Source organism: Rhinolophus sinicus, chromosome 4 (assembly GCF_057876585.1).
Source record: "Rhinolophus sinicus isolate RSI-liver-muscle chromosome 4, RSI-T2T, whole genome shotgun sequence".
NCBI classification, from domain to species: domain Eukaryota; kingdom Metazoa; phylum Chordata; class Mammalia; order Chiroptera; family Rhinolophidae; genus Rhinolophus; species Rhinolophus sinicus.
The window spans coordinates 58,505,375-58,526,598 of NC_142504.1; the positions used below are offsets into that span (position 1 = coordinate 58,505,375).

General features: G+C 39.8%; 1 protein-coding gene across 1 annotated transcript in view; it reads right to left on the bottom strand.

Annotated features, from left to right (window-relative positions):
- Positions 1 to 21,224, bottom strand: part of LOC109439559 (uncharacterized) — a 42,640-nt gene that overhangs the window by 12,959 nt on the left and 8,457 nt on the right. Inside the window, exons 5-9 of the mRNA XM_088797861.1 lie at positions 19,534 to 19,604; positions 15,742 to 15,775; positions 12,666 to 12,738; positions 4,546 to 4,585; positions 4,103 to 4,164 (exon numbers count right to left, since the gene is read on the bottom strand). Of these exons, the coding sequence (XP_088653987.1) occupies positions 4,103 to 4,164; positions 4,546 to 4,585; positions 12,666 to 12,738; positions 15,742 to 15,775; positions 19,534 to 19,604 (280 nt within the window). The remainder of the gene's footprint in view (positions 1 to 4,102; positions 4,165 to 4,545; positions 4,586 to 12,665; positions 12,739 to 15,741; positions 15,776 to 19,533; positions 19,605 to 21,224) is intronic.

Here is a 21,224-nt window from a genome sequence, read left to right on the forward strand (position 1 = left end):
TCAGGACCACTGAAGACCGGCCGCATTAGCATATGTGTGAGTGCCTTTTTTCATTCCCACTCCCCTTGTCAGGAACTGTTCGACTCGTGGCGGCTGGCTCGCCACAAGTGGCGCCCGAACAGGGACCTGAATATAGGGGTAATAGTGAGGAACACCGCGTGGGAAGGGTCCGGCTCATTGGAGCTTATCGGTAGATGCGTGGTGAGTACGGCACTGTCCCCTCGGTCGAATGAGTGTGTGAGTGAGTGATAGCTCCACGACTTTGTGTTACGGAGCTTGATTGGGCCCCAATCTGCGGTTCCGGTTCTGTCATATGGCATAACGGCGACTGGGCTTTACAACCCACCGGTCCGGGGGATTATACCGGAGCGCCTCTAGCTAAGACAGATTTAGCCCCGCAAGGGACACGGCCAGACGGGCACCTGGGTGATTTCTGTGTGAAAGAAGGACCGAGTCAGGGAAAAGGGATGGGTCTCGCAACCAGCAAGGACCTGTATGTTAGAGGACTTAGGAAGTTGCTTGCCGCTCGCGGTAGTCGTGTAAGCCGAGAGCAGTTAGATAAATTCATAGACTTTATAAAAGAAGTCTGTCCGTGGTTTCCTGAGGAAGAAACAGTCAGCTTGGAAATCTGGCAGAAAGTGGGAGAACAATTAAAGGATTTTTACACTGTCCACGGGCCTCAGCAGGTTCCGATTGAAACATTTGGACTGTGGACTTTGATCCGGGACTGTATGAACCTTAAAAATGAAAAATGTAAATTAGAGAAAGTAAAACAAGCCGGCGATGAGGAGGGAGGAGGCGCAAAGTTTTTAGAGGGAGTTCTTAAAGTTAATAAAGAGCCGGTTGCTCAAGAGTTTCCAGACGACATATGGAAAGATTTGAGCCCTAAAGATCAGAAAAAATTAGAGGATGAGGCTGCCACGTATGATAGGGAGAAATATCCCCCTGTTGTGGCTATGGCCCAAGAAGAGGGACCAACATCTGATGCTCTTCTTACACTGTCAGAACAGATTAAAAAGATTCAGGGACAATTAATAGAACTAAAGGTTTCAAAAAATGAGGAAAACGGTCCTCGAGGCTCACAAGTCTCTTGTAGAGATCCCTGAAATCCGGGGGGAAGGGATCCTCCATTTGATCCTTCAGCACCGCCCCCCGATGAGACTGGAATGAGGGACCCTCCATTACAGCCTCCTGTCTGGGATATGCCCACACAGCCTCCACCGGGTTATGTTAAACCGGGATCTGATTCCTTTGATGTAAAATCGCCGCTCCAAATGGCTTGTGAAGAAGCTCACAAGCAAGGGGAGTCCACAGAGCATTTTAAAATATACCCTATCTTTGAAAGGCTCGGCAGACTGGGCCTTTATTAAAATCTCAACAAAAATAAAAGCCTAGATTACAACTAAATTCTCCTCCAAGTGTAGTTGCAGGGCTGGATCCACAGCCTGAGGCCCCTGTTTTAGCACCTGTGACAATCAGACAATTATCAGGCGTAAAAGATCAAAGGTCCCCCTTACAAAAGATTTTACAAACTGCTAGTACAGGAGCAACTTTAAAAGGGACACATTGCTTCCTCTAATTCTCCCTGGAATTCTCCCATTTTTGTTATTAAAAAAAAATCTGGTCAGTGGAGATTATTATAAGATTTACAAAAAGTTAATAAAACCATAAAATTAATGGGAGCCTTACAGCCAGGCTTGCCCTGTCCTACAGCCATACCAAAAAACACATATAAAATTGTTTTGGACTTGAAAGATTGTTTTTATACTATACCTTTAAATCCTGATGACTGCCCTAGATTTGCTTTCAGTGTTCCTTCTGTTAATTTACAAAAACCTTTTAAGAGATATCATTGGCTAGTGCTACCTCAGAGAATGGCTAGTAGCCCTACATGATGTCAAAAATTTGTATCAGCTGCAATAAAACCTACCCAAAGGGCATTTTCAGATATTCACATCATCCACTACATGGATGACATACTTCTTGCCCACTCTTGTGAACCAAAGTTGCTTGCTGCTTTTGCTCATTTACAAAAAAAGCTCCACAATTATGGGCTAGTTCTAGCCCCAGAAAAAATTCAACAAGTGCCTCCTTACTCTTATCTGGGATATTGTTTAATGCCTCAGGCCATTGTGCCTCAAAAAATACAAATCCGGCGAGATTGTTTAAAAACATTAAATTATTTCCAAAAGCTACTGGGAGACATTAATTGGATTAGACCTCAGTTGCAGTTGACAACTGGTGAATTACAACCTTTGTTTAAAATATTACGTGAAGAAGCTGATCCTGCTTCTCCCCGCGAGATAACATGGGAAAGAGGCTTTGCTTGTATTTCTCCAGGTCCTGAAGAAAAACCTTTGTAAATTCCTGGTCGGTGTTAAACCATACCATGAGCGGTGTTAAACCATACCATGAGCGACAGCCCACAGAAGAAGACATCTATAGATACCCATCCACGCCCCTAGGGTGTGAAAAAGCTCTCACATTCCGCAGCTGCAAAAGGACTTTCCACATCAGACCCTGTTAAATGGATAAAGACTTTGGGTAGAGGGTTTTTGCTGGGGATATTGCTATTCTGTTTATTGTTCTGTGTTTCTCATGCTTCAAAAACAAAAAAGGGGGAGATGTAGTCACACAGCAGCCTAGCCGACTGTCCCCCCCCATGTCTTTTCTTAAAAAAAAAAAAAAAAAAAAGTCAGTGAGACTGTGCCTTTTTAGGACTTTGCTTATCTTTATGTTTTACACCTTATGTCTCTCTGTCTGGTCCCCAAAAGATGGTTTGCAGCCAAAGACGGGTAAGATATCTCAAGGGAGATACAACCTAAGCAAGGCAAAACCGAGTGGGGACCCCCAATGAGCTGCCTTAGAAAAATATGGGAAGAGGCCTTGCCTCTCCTTCCCCCTGCCTGGGAAAAGCCTCTGCTGTCTCTGGCTTTCCTCAAAGGAGATTGGTAGCCAATGACGGGTAATGATCAGTAAGCGTTTTTACAACCTAAGACAGGAGTCGATCGCTTTGATGATTGATATCCAATGACGGGTAAGTCAAAATGTCTGTACTGACCACCTAAGCCAGACACGATCTCAAAAATATAAAATAAAAAAGGGGGAGATGTGGGGAGCCATGGTTAAAGCTAATTGCAAGCCTTAATGGCTCTGCTAATGCATAACCGGTTTGTGCTCCTGAGGCATTGTCTTTGCCTGCACCTGGAGGGTGCTTACGAACTGCTAAGGTATGAAGTGGGAACAACCAGTTTCAAGACATAGTGATGCTAATCAGGGTAATTGATGGATTCTGTCATGGGACAATCGTTTTGGGGAGTTTCAGTGATTAAGTAAGTTTCTGTGAAAAAGTTAAAAAATCAACTGTTAATGATGTAATGCATTTTTGTGATTGTGAGCTTGCACGTACTCAAAAGGTATAAATTCAGCAGAGAAAATAAACCTGGTGCTTCAGGACCACTGAAGACCGGCCGCATTAGCATATGTGTGAGTGCCTTTTTTCATTCCCACTCCCCTTGTCAGGAACTGTTCGACTCGTGGCGGCTGGCTCGCCACACTATTCAACATGCTCTTCCTTCCCTGGAAAAGTTCCTTGCAGATCTACTTGACAATACAAATATAATAATACTTTGAAGTCCCAGGCCTTAGCTTTTCAAGTTCCAAGTTATAAAAAAAACTAGATTCCCAACGCTTTCTTTCTGAATCTCATTATGACATTTACACATTCACAAAAAGCACAAACAGACATCTGGCCATTGGTCAACTTGGAACAATTCTCGAGATTTTAGGTAAACTTAACTTCAATACCCAAAGTGATTCCTTATGACTTTGAAGCCTTCAGTTACACTACAAGCTTCTTATTATACTACACTGCCTTCATTAAGTGAATCTTGCAAGTTAGCAGAATTGTACTACGCAGTCTTATTATATTCAGCACATAGCTCTTTTATTAATTATAGGTGAAACCATAAGAAAATAATTTGTATGGGGAAATGCAGAGGTGAGAAAGCACAGTCAAAGCGCACCTTAGGTTTTGACATCACTGAATGCTAACATATAAAATAATATCGATGATAATAATAATAATAATGAAAGACAGTACCTCAGAATCCCCAGGTGATTTTACATCTTCTTCTTCTCCTAATCCTAATGCTGACATTTGGACTATAAAATGTAGTCACAGAAACATTAATGTGAATATTTATCACTCTGCATTGTAAATACACATTCAGGTCTATCGCAATGCATGACTATTCAGATAACCGTAATAGTATTTCAGAGGGTGGAAGGATTTGCCAGAAGAAAACGTCAGTAATAGTTGGGATACATTTGAAGAAACTTAGCAAAACCAAAAATACGTAATAGAAATGAACATCACATTTGGATCTACACAGGCTAGATTTTTTTCTATCAGCATGGAAGCTACGAAAAATTCATAGGTAGTCACTAAATTACCACTTCTTTTATTCTGCTGTGCTCCATCAACATAAGACAAATTGTCATTATTGGTGAGCTCTTGTGGAGCACTTTCAATAATATCCATACCATTTTCTTTTTTTCCAATTGCCGGTTTTGTTGGTTCTTCCTATAAAACAAAACAAAAGAGAAAGCCAACTTCAGGAAACATCATATTCATTTACTTGCTCACTCACTCACTCAGCCCACCAGTAAGTAAGGCCACAAATATTTACTGTATCCATCAAATCATGGGAACTACCCCGGGAGAAGCTGAAAATATAAATAACAGATGTTGTCCTATATTCCAGTACGGGTAGAGATACATACAAACCGTAAGAAGAGTATCACTGGCTGACTGGACACCTGAACTGAATAAAGTACAGTGAGTGAAGCTCAGGAGATGCTGCAAAGGTGGGGCTGCATCTTGAAAGTTATGTTAAGTGCAGGGGGAAGGCGAGAGAAGTGGATTCTAGAAAGGGCAGCAGGAGCCAAAGCATGAGGTATGAATCAACATAGGAAGGGAGGGTACCAAAGGAATGATGTAAAACTGAAACACTGAGAATGGGACAGAGAGATAAAACTGCAAGATCAGAACCAAGCCAAAGAAGGCAAGTGTCAGGCTAGTGAATTTTACCCTCATGTAATGGGGAGACACTCAGTAAGCAGAGTGGCTGCATCGTTGGAAATATGTTTTAGAACAGTGACTCCAGCTGCAATTTAATCAGGAATATAAGGGAAGCAAACTGGAAAAGAGTACTTCAAAATTAAATGTGAGAAAGTGAATTAAGGTAATAAGATCTAAAATATTGTAAGGATGTAGAAAATATGAAACTTGATGAGTGAATGAATGTGGTGATTCCAGGGAGAGTTGGGGTCCAGGATATTTCTTGCTTCAGTATTTCAGTGATGCTATTTGCTAGGATGGGGAAAAGACACAACAGAATAGACTGGAGAGAGTCAGGAAAAAGATAGGGTCGGGGCAATGTCTTCACTTCGGTACATATCAAATTTGAGTCACCCAGAGGACTTAGAAGGAAAATGTGGATAAATACATTTGGAGTAGAAATAGATGACTTTACTCAGAATAAATGTACGATGTTAAGAAGATAGGTATTTGTAAAACATACTCAGCTCGTATCATTAAATACCGTAAAGCCAACACAGAGCTTGTGAAACTTTAAAAACAAAACATGAGCAGAGGTACAAAAACATGAGATCTGATTTTTCAATTACATATTTCAAAAACTAAAATATAAAATATGCTTTTATGGATACATGCGAATTTTCATTTCTGGGATATTATCATAATAAACATTTTAAGTGTAATGAAAAAAATTTAATTGTCAATCACCAATTCATGATGCTACAAAAAGACAACTATTTAAAAATAATTTTTAAAAGACAAGTTTTAAATTGTAGAAGAGAAATGCTTATGTGATTACAGAATCACGAGTCATTTTGAACTACTGCTATATATATGAAAGAAATACAAAACCTTATTTTAAAATTCACATGGTTTTCTTATTTCCCTGCGAACAGTACAATAAAGGTCTAATTACCTATCTACTGCATATAGCATGGTGGTTAAATATTGTAGGGAAAATCTAGTGTAAAGACGGAAATAAAACTAGGATTATCTAAATTAAAGATTTGAAAGTCTTCAAGTACATCTACGATTATCACACAGGACCGAATGAAAAAGGGGACTGAGAAATCAAGTTACCAGGATGTCTGAGTTTGAAATATGAAAGAACTTTCAACTTAGCTTTCACAACTACGGACACCAAAGTTAATAAAGTTTCTTACCAATACTACAAAATATACCAATTGCTGAAGAGGTTTTAAAAAGTAAAAAAAATCGTCTTTCAGAGACAATATTGTATACTTTGTTGGTAATGTTTTCTTTCTTATGACTTTACAATATCGAGTATTTTATATTAGAAAATAATCATAAATTGTGATTTCATCCTTTGATGTGTGCATATGTGTCCACTTATTGCAGATATTATTAGGAAAAGATCACTAAGAATCTCTAGCTCCCGAAGCTAGGCGAGGTGCCCATCGTCTCACAGATGGGAAATGGTACAGAGTGGGCCAAGCCAGGCCACCTGTCTCCCAAGCCAGAGACCACATTCTGCTCAGCCCGTCCTCTCCCTACCCAGCTCCCTTGTCACGCCTTCCTCTGCTTCGCTCCTTCTTTTTTTCCCCGTGTCCCGAGCAAAGCCTGAAGTGAAGCACTGTGCTAGGCACACAGAGAACAGAGAGAGGGGGCCTGCTGAAGTCCGGGCGTCCTGCAGCCCTGCTCAGTCTGACCCTGCAGACTAGAGCTGGGAGAGGTTCCCTGCATCAGTGTTGATATTGGCAAAACAACTGGCTATCCATGGGGCACCGAATAAATAACTGATGTGACGTCTGCACAGTGGAATTCTCTGCAGCCACTGCAAAGTAGCCCCTTAACACAGACATACTAGTATGTTAAGTGAGGAAAGCAAGAAAAGAAGACATGTTTTAAATGAGCCCATTTGATTGTTTTTAAAGGTGCACCAGGATCTTAATGTCATTGATTCATTATTGTTATGATAGTATTCTCTTTTTGGTGAGGTCAAAGTACACAAAACATAAAATTGAACATTTTAAAGTGAAAACTTCAGTAGTCTTTTGTACATTCACAATGTTGTGCAATGATAGCCTCTAGTTTCAAAACATTTCATGACCCAAAAGAGAACCGTATTCCAATTAAACAGTCACTCCCCGTTACTGCCACCACCAGGCCCGAGAACTACTAATCTGCTTTCTGTTGGTATAGATTAACTTATGCTACACATTTCAGATGAAAGAAATCATACAATTAAAAAATTTTTAAATAATGCATCCTGAAAAAAATAATTTATGTACTTTTTTCTTTTAGGGTATTGCAACTTAAATTCATTTCCTCATTCAATGAATAGAGATTAAGAACCTCTTTTACATAATCAGAAATTTAAATTAATGAAACACTAAATAAAATCCTTATTTATTTCTGCTGTCTTTATCTTCAAAAACTCAAAAACCCCTAACAAATTTATAACAATGACTAAAATAAGTTAATTAAGCAAGACGAGTGTATGCCAAATAGTAAGATAATGTAGAAACCACAAAATAAACAATGGCCAAAAATTCATAACAATCTGGTAAGACCTAAAACAGATTTTACTTTGAATTATAAATGAACACAGGTTTTGCTAGATTAAATACAAGATGTCACTGTATTAAGTTTAAAAGTGAGGATTACAAAAAAAACAACTTTAATAAAAAATTCAATAACCAAAGAATAAGTGAGAATTAAACTTTCCTTCAGTTCTTCATATAATCAGCTATAAGAAGTTCAGAGAACTGAGCATCTTTTTTCATGACTTGGCTTTTTTTTCTTAAAATCATTCTCTCGTATTTTATAATAGAATGAGCTCCTGCTCTCATTTAACCCACCTATTTATGTTGGGTCGTTATAATAATCTCATCTTGACTCTTATTAAATCTTGGCAGAAATATTCAAAGTATAAAAAACAACATAGGCTATCATTTAGAATCGAAGGAGAAATGAAAAAGCTTCCAGAAAAGAAAAAGCTGGACGAGTTTATACCACCAAACCGGTATTACAAGAAATATAAAAGGTATGGTGTGAAGAAGAAAACTAGAAAGAGGAAGAAGAATGAGAAGGAGAAGAATGAATGAATGAATGAATGAATGAATGAATGAATGATAAAATGGCAATAACTACATACCTATAAATAATTATTTTAAATGTAAATGATTAAACACTCCAATCAAGACATAAGTGGCTTAATGGATAAGAAAACAAGACCCATATCTATGACATGAAAACAAAAAGGTTTTGCACAGCAAAGGAAATCATCAATAAAATGAAAACACAACCAAATAGGAGAATAGGAGAAGATATTTGCAAATAATACGTCCAATAAAGGGTTAATATATAAGGAAGGAACTCATAAAACGCAACATCAAAAAGACAAACAATGAATTAAAAAATGGGAAGAGAACCTGAATGGACTTTTCTCCAAAGAAGTCATACAGGTGGCCAAGAGACATAATGAAAAGACGTTCAATGATACTCATCATCAGAGCAATGCCAATGAAAAACACAAGGAGCTATCAGTTCACACATGTCAGAATGGCCATCATCAATAAGTCAAAAAACAACAAGTGTTGGTGAAGATGTGAAGACAGGGGAACCCTCGTGTGCTGTTGGTGAGACTGCAAATCAGTGCAGCTACAATGGAAAACAATACGGAGGTACCTCAAAAATTTATAACTAGAAACACCAAGTGACCCAGCAATCCCACTTTCAGGTATTTATCCAAAGAAATCCAAAACATTAATTTGAAAAGATACTTGAATCCATAGGTTCATTGCAGCATTATTAGCAATAATCAAGATATGGAAGCAACCTAAGTGTCCGTTGAGAAATATTGGATAAAGAAGAGTGGTACATATACGAGGTCTCACATTTAAGTTCGCGAACTTGCCACCTTGCGCTTTATATTGGCAGCACTGTACAAACAGCTCGATAAGGTTTTCATAACCTTGGTATGTCAGCATCTCACAGCTGTGTTTGCGTTGCCCGTCCTGTGGTGGTGTCTTGCTGAGTGGCGTTCATTGTTGTTGTTGCGTGATTTTGTGTGCTGTTGCGAGAATGTCTGAGCTTGAATTAGAACAATGAACAAACATTAAATTTCTCGTTAAACTCCACAAGAGTGGAAGTGAAATCAGGGATATTTTAGTCCAAGTTTGTAGGGATAATGCCATGAAGAAAAGGGCAGTGTACAAATGGATTAAACGTTTTACTGAGGGGAGAGAATGCGTCACTGATGAAGAGAAGTCAGGGCGGTCAGTAACAAGCAGAACTGATGAAAACATTGCAAAAATTCATAGAATTCTGCATCATCATCATTGGCTGACTGTGAGAATCATGGCAGACTAAGGAACCATCGATAGAGAAACAGGAAAATCTGAACTGAAAATCTTGGCATGAGAAATGTGTGTACAAAAATGATCCCAAAGTACGGGGCCGGCCCGGTGGCTCAGGAGGTTAGAGCTCCATGCTCCTAACTCCAAAGGCTGCCGGTTCGATTCCCACATGGGCCAGTGGGCTCTCAACCACAAGGTTGCCGGTTCAATTCCTCAAGGGACTGGTGGGCTCTGCCCCCTGCAACTAAGATTGAACATGGCACCTTGAGCTGAGCTGCCACTGAGCTCCCAGATGGCTCAGTTGGTTGAAGCGTGTCCTCTCAAAAACGGCAACTGGATCTGGAGCTGAGCTGCGCCCTCCACAACTAAGACTGAAAGGACAAGAACTTGAAGCTGAACACCACCTCCCATAACTAAGACTGAAAGGACAACAACTTGACTTGGAAAAAAGTCCTGGAAGTACACACTGTTCCCCAATAAAGTCCTGTTTCCCTTCCCCAATAAAATCTTAAAAAAAAAAAAGATCCCAAAGTAGCTCACCGACGAACAAAAGCAAAGGAGAGTAAAGTTTGCCAGCACCTTTTGGAGAGGCAACACGATGTTCTGGGCCATGTTATCACTGGTGATGAAACATGGGTGTACCAATACGACCCTGAAAGAAAGCGTCAAAGTGCACAATGGAAGTCAGCCAATTCACCACAACCAAAAATTTCCAAATCAACAATCTAAAGGATGTTGCTAACCCTTTGTGATATCAGAGGGATTATTCATTCTGAATCTGTACCAACTGGACGAACACTTAACTAAGTTTATTGTCTGGAAGTGCTGAAAAGTCTGTGTGAAAAAGTTAGACAAAAACGACCTGAATTTTTTGACGATTCATGGCTCTTGCATCACGACACTGCAGCAGCTCCCACGGCACTGCCTGTGAGGGAGTTTTTAGACAGTAAACAAATAACTGTATTGGAACACCCTCCCTACTCACCTGATTTTTTTCTTTACCCAAAGATAAAGAAAATATTGAAAGGAAGGCATTTGGATGACATTCAGGACATCAAGGCTACTACGATGACAGCTCTGATGGCCATTCCAGAAAAAGAGTTCCAAAATTGCTTTGAAGGGTGGGGTAGGTGCTGGCTTCAGTGCATAGCCTCCCAAGGGGAATACTTCAAAGGTGACCGTAGGGATACTCAGCAATGAGATATGTAGCACTTTTTCTAGGATGAGTTCACGAACTTAACTGTCAAGCCTCATATGCACTAAAATATTACATGGCCAGAAAATAGATTGAAATCTTACCATTGGCAACAACATGGGTGGACCTAGCTGGTATTATTCTAAGTGAAATCAGTCAGATAGAGAAAGACAAATACCGTATGATTTCACTTATTTGTGAAATGTAAAATACAATAAATGAACAAGGAAATGAGAAACAAATTCATAGAGATGGAGAACAAACTGATCATGGCCAGGTATGAGGGGTATTGGGAGGATGGGTGAAAAAGGTAAAAGGCTTAAGAATTGCAAATTGGCAGTTACAAAATAGTCATGAAGATGTAAAGTACTGCGCAAATAATACAGTAAATAATATTGTAGTAACTATGTATGGGGCCAAAGGGTACTAGATTTATTGGGGGATCACTTTGTAAGGTATATAAATGCCTGACCTCTATGGTGTACACCTGAAGCTAACATAATACTGAACATGAACTGAAATGGAAATAAGAAAATTTAAAAACAACAGTAAAAAATTTCTGAAATTTGACATTTTACCATATAATTATTAAGAATCTGTGCTTCTAGAATTATTATTTTATGCAGAACATGTACTCTTCCATTAGATGAAGACATTTAAATAGATTCACAATGCAATGATTTAGAGCACAGTGGAATCCCTTTGTAATATGGATTTTGAGAAGAAAAACTCAAATTCTAATTTCCACAATTATTTTAATCTAAATGATGGACCCAGTATACGTGCAACTAATATAAAATAATATCAAATGTTAACTGAATGTAACTGAAGAAAAAAATAACAAAAACGAGAGAAAACATTTCCTAACAACTATAAGATAGCAAAATGTAAAGTGTAAAAACAAAACAAAAACCTATGTAATATATGCTATATAGTTTTAAAACTGAAAGGTTACAGGAAGATTTCCTGACTATTACAATAACTAATTGGATCCATTAAAGATTTCATTTAGGCAAGTGTATAAAAGTCATGCTAGTATAATTTAAATGTCACATTAAGAATCCTTCCCCTTCTCCTTCCATCACCATATATTTGATCCCCCTTACCCTCATCTCCCACCCCCCACCCCCCTTACCCTCTGGTAACCACTAAACTATTGTCTGTGTCTATGAGTTTCTGTTTCTCATTTGTTTGTCTTGTTCTTTTGTTGTTTTTGGTTTATATACCACATGTCAGTGAAATCTATCAATAAAAAAAAAAAAAGAATCCTTCCCCTTGAATGTAATCAATAATGTTGTAAAGATTTTGTAGGGTATCCAATGGACACTTGTCTCATTAGGGAGACCACCTCAGGGATGATGTAGATGCCTGATCACTGCACCGTATACCTGAAGCTGAAGCTGAACAATAATGTATATATATATATACATATAAACTTGTAGTTGACATTCATTATTGTTCAGCTTCAGCTTCAGGTATATATATATATATATATATATATATATATATATATATATATATATATACATATAGTTATATATAGTTACAACATTATATATATATAGTTACAAGAAGCGGAGTACAGCATTGGGAATAGAGACAGCGGAAATGCAATGGCTATGTGCGATGTCAGAGGGATAGTGGATGGGGAGGGGAGTTGACACAGTGTGAGGCATATAAATAATAAATGTCTAACTATTACATTGTTTTGTGCACCTGAAACTGAAAAAAAAAGAATCCTTCCCCTTGATCAAATATCATATCTCCTCTACTGTGGGAAACCTCCCAATGTAATTGTCCTATCACTGTATATTTTCCAGCCCACACTGCTTTTCAGCCCTCATCTTCAGTACTGACGAGGGTTAAAAAATTAAAATAAAATAAGATAAAACTCAACTGATCCTAATTTATAAACTGGTTTACTCTGCCCACTTTTCTATTACAAACATAAAACAATGATAGGTGGACCCCTACTAAACTGTAGGACTGGTAGTACACAAAACTAAATTCAGAGCAGGAAAATTAATTTCACAAAGGTCCACTTTACCTTGGGATCAACAGTGAAGTTTTTATCCTGTGATATAGACCGTGAACCATCAATGCCAGGATTGCAGGAAAGACTTTGGGGTAAAAATACACAACAAAAATAAGTGAGTTCATTCCTTTACAAAAGCAACAACAACAAGAACAAAATAGTGTGGTAGTTCAGCTATCTGCACATTAAATGAAGTATCTTGATATAATTAAAACTGGGCCTGTTTTAAAATGTTTTCCGTGATCTATTTCTGCCTCCACCTCTCCCAACCTATGAAAAAGTCAGTGAAGATACACTCAGATTCCATAGCAAAGAGTGACAGCCATATATTGGAAAAGGCTTCGATTACTTTGTTTTCACCAGAATTCCTGAATCCTGAACTGCAAGTCCAATTAATAACCGACATAACTTTTGTAACCTAAACTGGGATGAATCTGATGACCTAAATCACGGTACAAAGATACACTGGCTCTTCTCCATTGTCCGCCCCTGCTTCAAAGACTAATCTGTGTCACTCAAAATGTCAGTCTTGGGCCGGCCCAGTGGCTCAGGCGGTTAGAGCTCCATATTCCTAACTCTGAAGGCTGCTGGTTCGACTCCCAAATGAGCCAGTGGGCTCTCAACCACAAGGTTGCCAGTTCAACTCCTCGAGTCCTGCAAGGGATGGTGGGCAGTGCCCCCTGTAACTAAGATTGAACACGGCACCTTGAGCTGAGCTGCCTCCCAGATGGCTCAGTTGGTTGGAGCGCTTCCTCTCAACCACAAGGTTGCCAGTTCAACTCCTCGACTCCAGCAAGGGATGGTGGGCAGCGCCCCCTGCAACTAGATAATGGCAACTGGACCTGGAGCTGAGCTGCACCCTCCACAACTAAGACTGAAAAGACAACAACTTGAAGCTGAACGGCACCCTCCACAACTAAGATTGAAAGGACAACAACTTGACTTGGAAAAAAGGCCTGGAAGTACACACTGTTCCCCCAATAAAGTCCTGTTCCCCTTCCCCAATTAAAAAAAAAAAAAGGCAGTCTTGGTTCCTTAGCACAGAAAGCACTTGCTAAGATGACCCCATTCTTTGTTTTCACCCTTAAACAATACAGTGAGTTCCCTGATATGTTTGCAAGTTACATGCACAAATGTCAAAGAACAAATGTGTATGTTGTTAGCCTTCCCACTCCCAGATCTCTCATCCTCAGGGCTCCCTGGCAACCTCCAACCTTGAAATCTTCAGCCTATGAAGGCACAGACTCCTGAAACAAAGTCAGGCTCGAATGACCCGCCCTCGGAGCTCTCTATTAACCTACTCCTGGGAAGCAAGCTAAATGGAGTCTCAGTCGTCCACTCACAACACAGGCATGTTACCAACTCACCAACCCCCTCACGGATTTGGCGGTCAGTCTTTCCTCTGCCCCACCGTCCATGTACATGGAAAGGACATGAGCGAGTTGGGAAAAGAGGTGGAGGTGACGAGACACCTGCCTTGGGCCACAGATCTATGTAGTTCAGCAATCTCCAGTGCCCTAGGACTGGAAGCCCCCTCTGTAAGCTGGGGTGCAGGTAGGTAGTACCGCATTCCTTCCTACTGTAAAGATAATCTTTAAAGTGGCCATAATTATTTTAATATTTTTGATAGAAACCTTGAATTTTCCTAGTTCCTCCAAGTCAACAAACCAAAAGTCAGCAATCTGTCCAGGACACACTTGAACCCCTTATATTAATCTATTTCCTAGGCAACTGCTAACATCCTGTGTCTTCTTATTTCAATTTTCTTTAACTTGTCACAAACCCCATTATTCTGATCTCTTTTCCCTGATCTGATCTCTGATCTCTGTTCTAAAACCCTTATTTCTATCCCAACCCACTGGTGTTCCTCTTCAAACTTGGATTCCCTGCTAATTCCATTCTGATCCTCTTCCACTGTGTTCACTAGACATTTCTATTATTAAAACACTCACGGACAGGATGATGAAGTAGGAAGTGTATGCGATTAGAAATCTGAAGTTGAATCTCTTCTCCATCCCTCACTAGACCCAAATAAATCATTTTAATCTCTTTGAGTTCCAAACTCTCCATGTGAACAATCACTTGATCGTTATCGCAGCATGAAATACTAGAGGGTGTTTTAAACAATTAACACCTCAGATTCCTTAAACCCTTGAAATTCTAGATGCTTTTGATTCTATCAAAATTGGAGACTGCTTGGCTGGCAGAAATGGAAAACAAATAACACAACCAAAGAAACACCAAGAAAAGCAGAGAAGAAAGTAAAAAAATCAAGAAAACTCATGGAAGAAGAGCAAAGACTCTAGGAAATATCAAAAAAACTTCATAGAATTAGGCAAAGGCACCGGCCTGAAGAGAAACCCAGACTGGGGAGTCAGTCAGTAGTGAAATCAACTGAAAATACCCTCTAACTTGATGCTGAACTTCATTAACCTAACATGGCCTATACATGGGTATTTTTCACTTACTGAAAAATAATTCATCTCCAGAAGGGTAGATGGCATCGCACCAAAAACCACCTGCCTGATCAGGTCTTGCTTATGTACAGCCTGGGGTTCTGGGGCCACAGCTAACTCACATCTGCCCTAAATTCTGATGCTGAAAATAAGCTTCCCGTTACTGCTTTACCATACACTATATTGACATAAATGCTTGGACTAACCGGGCTTCTAAGGAAAACTCTAAATCAGCATTAACACATAACTGAATTGGACTCTCTGAGCTCCTCTAACCTGCATCTGAATCTGACTCCAGAGCTGCCCAGGAACTTCTCAGGACAGGCTGAGGGACAGGAGAATGGCTTTGGGGAGCCAAGTAGGCTGAAGGTCCAATCACGGGTCAGCCACTTGTAACTATGGAACCATGGGTCAATTAATCAACCTCCTGGAACCACAATGTCTAATTAATAGAAAGTAGGCCTCAACAGCACAGTTACTTTGCAAAGCTATTGTGAGGGCGACATGAGATGACAAATGTTAAGCAGATAAGATAGGGTCTAGCCCAGAGCAGAACACTCAATAAATGTTCGGTTCTGTTCTCTGCAGTCGAGTAATGAACATGCAATTTTTAGAAATCCATAAAATCTTACCTGCTTGCAGGGTCTTTCTTAGAACACTCGTCCACTATTAAAGAAAAAAAATTAAAATACATTTAAATCCACAATAGAAAAATGCAGAACTCCAACATATCAAACTGATATTGTATTAAAAGTATTTGTGGAGAATATAGTGGATTGAATATTAATTATACTATTGGTAGGCAACTGATATAGTATGAACTTTTACTTCTCGTATATATACATTATAAAAGGGAATAAAAAATAATGGGATGTACCAAAATGTGACACCTACAAGTCAACCCCCATTTACAATGATTATAAGCCTAACTAACACCCATCAGACTGAGAAAAAATGGTATCATTAGTAGAATCAGTATCACTAACTGACACTGTCAAACGGAAATCGCACGATTTTCTTGAAGCGTATCACGAAGCCCAGTTATAGCAGTGTACACTTATTTTGCTGTGACACAGTACAATGTGTCCAGCTCTTCACTCAACAGTGTTCCGTTTAGGATGAAACACCCTGTCATTAGGAAGCCTGGTCGACAGGCACTATACTTTGCAGCACTGCACAACACAGGAAGCAGACTCTTTCTACCATATCAACAATTGCAAGATAATATAAAAGACTTTGTGATTCCAGTGTTATCAAGTACAACCCCTGAGACTGTTTCCTTCCATTGCTAGAGAGCCTGACTGGACCCACTGCAGTCACCACTGCTGGCTCCCTGCCCACTAGCTGTTCCTTAGTCTTCATTCTCACTGGAGAAACACGACTCTGTATGGATATTCACTGTCTAAATACACAGAGAAGGTGGCCTCTCCCCAGTTCCTGAAAGAAAAACGATTGTACTAAGCTAATCACATGACTGGTTTACCACTACCTGGGGTGGGATGGAGCATGTGAGGTACCCCAGCCTATGTATGTTATGGGTGTTCTACTGTGAACCTCTACTTTTCTTCCTAAGGAAAGAAACACCGAGCTCAACCTCATTCACATCAGGGAAATGCAAATCAACACCACATTGAGATACCACCTTGCTCCTGTCAGATGACTATGATCAAAATGGCAACAAATAATAAATGCTGGCGAGACAGTGGTGAAAAAAGAACCATAGTGCATTGTTTGTGGGATTGTAAATTGGTACAGTCACTGTGGAAAACAGCACAGAGTTTCCTCAAAAATCAAAAACAGAACTGCCACAAGATCCATCGGTTCCACCTCTGGGTATTTACACACTGAAAACAAAAACACGAGTTTGAAAAGAAATGTGCACCCTATGTTCACTGTAGGATTATTTACCATAGTCAAGATATGGCAGCAACACAGGTGTCCTTCGATAGGTGAAAGGATAAGGAAGATGTGGTGTGTGTGTGTGTGTGTGTGTGTGTGTGTGTGTATATGTAAAGTATTACTCATCCATAAAAAGGAAGCAAATCTTGCCATTTGCAAAAACATGGATGTTTCTAGAGGGTGTTATGTTAAGTGAAATAAGACAGAGAAAGACAAATACCGTGTGATCACACCTATGTGGAATCTAAAAAACAAAACAAAGAAACAAAACAGAAACAGACCCTAAGCTATAAAGAAAAGCCAGATGGTTGCCAGAGGAGAGGGAGTTGTGGGGATGATGAAAAAGAAGGTGAATGAGACATACAAACTTCCAGTGATAAAATATCTAAGCCAAATACATCAATAATATCCTTATAACTATGTCGTGTGATAGATGGTACCAGATATATCATGGTGATCACCTTATGAGCTATATAAATGCCAAAGCACTGTGTTGTCCACCTGAAACTAATATAATATCGTATGCTTACTATAAAGAACAATTTATAAGGAAAAGAGAACCACGTAAAGAAACGCAGTCCTTCCAGCTTTTGCATATTGTCCCGAGAACATGGTTTGGCACCGTTGCTAATTAGCTGACCAGCACACGAGACTTAAACAAAACACTGACAGCCTCACAGCTGAAAAGGGCCAACATCTTGGATCGTGATGGCACCACTGAACCCCAACACCACCCTGGTTCCTGTTGTTTAGCCCCTGTTAACTAGGTCACCTATTATCTGCAGCTAAAAGCATTCTATCGGATACATTTCCCAAGGTTTACAGGGTCAGAGCGACTCCTACCTCTAGTACTAAAGACTTTCCGGAGCTTGCCTTACCTAGGTATTCACCTCCTTCCCAACCATCCCCACAGCACACTGTTGGCACCATCAAAACTGAGCTGCTCACACATCCTGCAAAGTTCCCTTGGACATCTGAATGTATGTCAGTGACTCCTTCTGCAAAGCTGTAACCTTGATAGTTGCTCCTCCTGCCCAACAAAGTCCTTCTGTCTGCCTCTTTGCCTGGCCGACTTCACTCACTCTGCGTACTTCCCTTCAATCCTCCAGAGATTTGTACAACTCTCATTCTTCATCATGGACTGAAAGTGTCTGTCACATACCACACACCAGTAAAAATAATACATAATGATAATTACAAGCTCTCGGTGGGCTCTGGTGCTGAGTAAACACTGTATAAAGTATAGTCAAGAATAACAATGACAATGATAATCACAAGCTCTTGGACGGCAGGGACTGTTTTTAAAGCGCTCATATTCGGCAGCATCAGAGTAACACTTAGCACCTAAAAGACACTGGATGGTCACAGGGCAAACCATTACACGGACAAATGAATAAGTGAATGCAAATGTTGTCATGAAAAGTCTGTATAAAGAACCACGGAAATAAACCAGGGACAGCTGTATGGTATGAGGAGCACCTTAACGGTCCAGTTCCGTATCGTCTCTGTGTTTCCAATAACCACCGACAGCAGTTCTTTGACAGAGGTCTCCTAAGGGAAAGGGGTCCCCACGCAGTTCAGATCGCACAGGGCACGATGTGCCACATCTAGCGAGCACAGCAGTGTTCTTGTCACTTTGACTTTTTTGCGCTTTTAATATAAACTGCTGAGTCCCGGGTTAGGCTATGGGACTATGATTATCTTTTGACTGATTGCAACAGAGCATCCTGTTCTAGAGAAATGACACTGTCATGACAATTACCTGACAAACACAGGAAGCATCTTTTAATAAAGCCTACATGTCTCATTCCTGTCTGACTTATGAGGAACGGAGATGATAATAGAGAGGCCTCGTTGGAATATATATGTGGAAGAAAAGCTGTCCTTCTCAACAAGGCTTTGCTTTTCTGACTTGTATAGTACCAGTAGATAGTTTTAAGAAAACATAGGCTCTCTGGGATGGCTGCACACTGGCTAGTTTTGTACTTCTTATTGCTCACCATCTGTTTATGAGACGAGGAGGTATTGTTGAGTTCCTAGTTTTCGTTACATTTTTAGTGAGACCAATCACCATGTAATAACAAGTATTCATTTACTAGATGTAATCCATTTGCTGCAGAAATTAAACAAAAGATCCATTTTTATAACAAGTCCAATTTGTTACCAGGTAATTAGAGAAGAAACACACAAAGTTAAAAATATTTTTTTCTTATTTACACAAAGATCATATGGTATTTTAGGGGTCATGAGTAAATAAATGAATTTCTTTTCATACAATAGTATCTCAGATTTTATTATTACCTTCAATCAACTTTTATAATTATTGTGAATGCTGCACTTTTAAGAAAGAAAGAAAGAAAGAAAGAAAGAAAGAAAGAAAGAAAGAAAGAAAGAAAGAAAAGAAAAAATATACATTCAAGTTACACATATTTTTTTCCTCACTGTTCTTTCATTAGCAAAACTTTCTTAGTCTTACTTTATCTATGGTAGGACCACCAAGAATAATTCACTATAAGAAGCCTTACCTAGATTGCTATTTTCAGAAGACTCTTTACATCTCCTTTCTTTTTTATAATCACAAATTAGTTGGCGGTTGCTATGTATAAAAAAGGTGATAATATTATTATCTTAATACTGATGTGAAAAACATTTATCAAATACATGAAATTATTAAGAGTATTTCAGGTAACATCAGAGCTAATACAAAATAATATCCCACATGCTTCAAATTTGTGAGTTCTACAAACTTCTTTTTTTTTTTAAGCATGTGATTAAAGAAAACAAAAAAGTAAGGTGAACCAGTCATGAATTGAAGGCAGTACAGTTCAGTCAATTAACCGGAGTTAGCCTGACATAAGGGCGAGTGTCTTGAACTCAGACATCCTAGCCCTATGACCCACAGCTATTCAGAGTTCTCTGGGGAAGTCGCTTCTCTTGGCTCAAAGTACTCCTCTATAAAACGAGCATCCGCTGCCTTATTTTACCAGGTTGTTAGAGGATTAAATGAGATAATGCACCAAAAAGAGGCTCAGAGCAATGGTAAGGCAATGGAATGAGTTTTCTTGAGCTTTAGTTTTTGAAACTTTTTGGATTTCCCAATAAACCCCAATGTGTGTCTTTCATAGGTTCTAACATTCACATGTTGCAATTTTTATAAAACGTTTTTGATTGTGGTTATTAACGACTCTTGTGGTTTGTGATTCAGGACATCTCATCTCTAACGTATTTAGAAATACGTTACCTCATTAAATCACATAACATGATGGGCCCCTATTCCCGTAGCTAATCACACTGACCACAGAAAAGTAACAGAAGTGAAACCTGGCTTGGACGGCTACTGTCCAGTCTCGACTTCCTCAAACTCTGAACCCGCAGGTTTTATTAGAATAACGCTTAACCTCCCTGTCCATCCGCATTGACTTGGAAGATATGACTCTCCCTTTACACGTGCATACTGATGAGTCATGGGTGGGCTCAGCTATTCTGGTGTTAAATAACCTACTTTAGGTTCAGATTCAGGGCTTTCTGTTGACTGGCTTCCCTGTGAGGCATAATTGAAACCATTTTGAAACCTGAGGGAGATTCAAGTCGCTTGGGGGATTCACATTATTTTGGAAAACAGATCACCTGAGGGCCCCACCTTAACTAAGGGATCTCAGGGAACTTGGTGCCTACTACTCTGGGAAGGCCGTTATGGGACCTTCCGGGACCTAAGGGAAGGAGCTCTAGGGGATATTCAAGCCATCTCAGGGTACAGATCTGGTAACAGAGGAGAGAGGAAAGTCTGGTCTTTTCTTGCACATTATTTGACCCTCTCTGACAGCTCAGAATGGTGCCAACTAACATCTGCTGGCAGAAGACACAACAAAATGCTCAAAGGGAAACTCATCGTGAAAAGGCTGAGACGTGGGCCCCACACAGGTTTCCAGTGTGGGGGGAAGGCTGTGTGTGGCTAAAGCTGGGAGGCCCAGCTGCCGGGCCAGGGTGCTGGTGCTTTGGAATAGGGGCTGAGCTCACAAGCACGGGGGTGTAAAGTAAGGAATGTTGGCACTTGGAAGTCCAAGTGTGGAAAACCACAGACACAGAGGACTCTGGATCAGCAAGGGCACCTGGGAGTAACGGTCAGTCATGACTACAGGACCCATTTCTATAGCAACCGTGCAGCAACAGAAATAATGCAAACAAGAGATGATCAGAATGACCTTCTTTCTCTCTC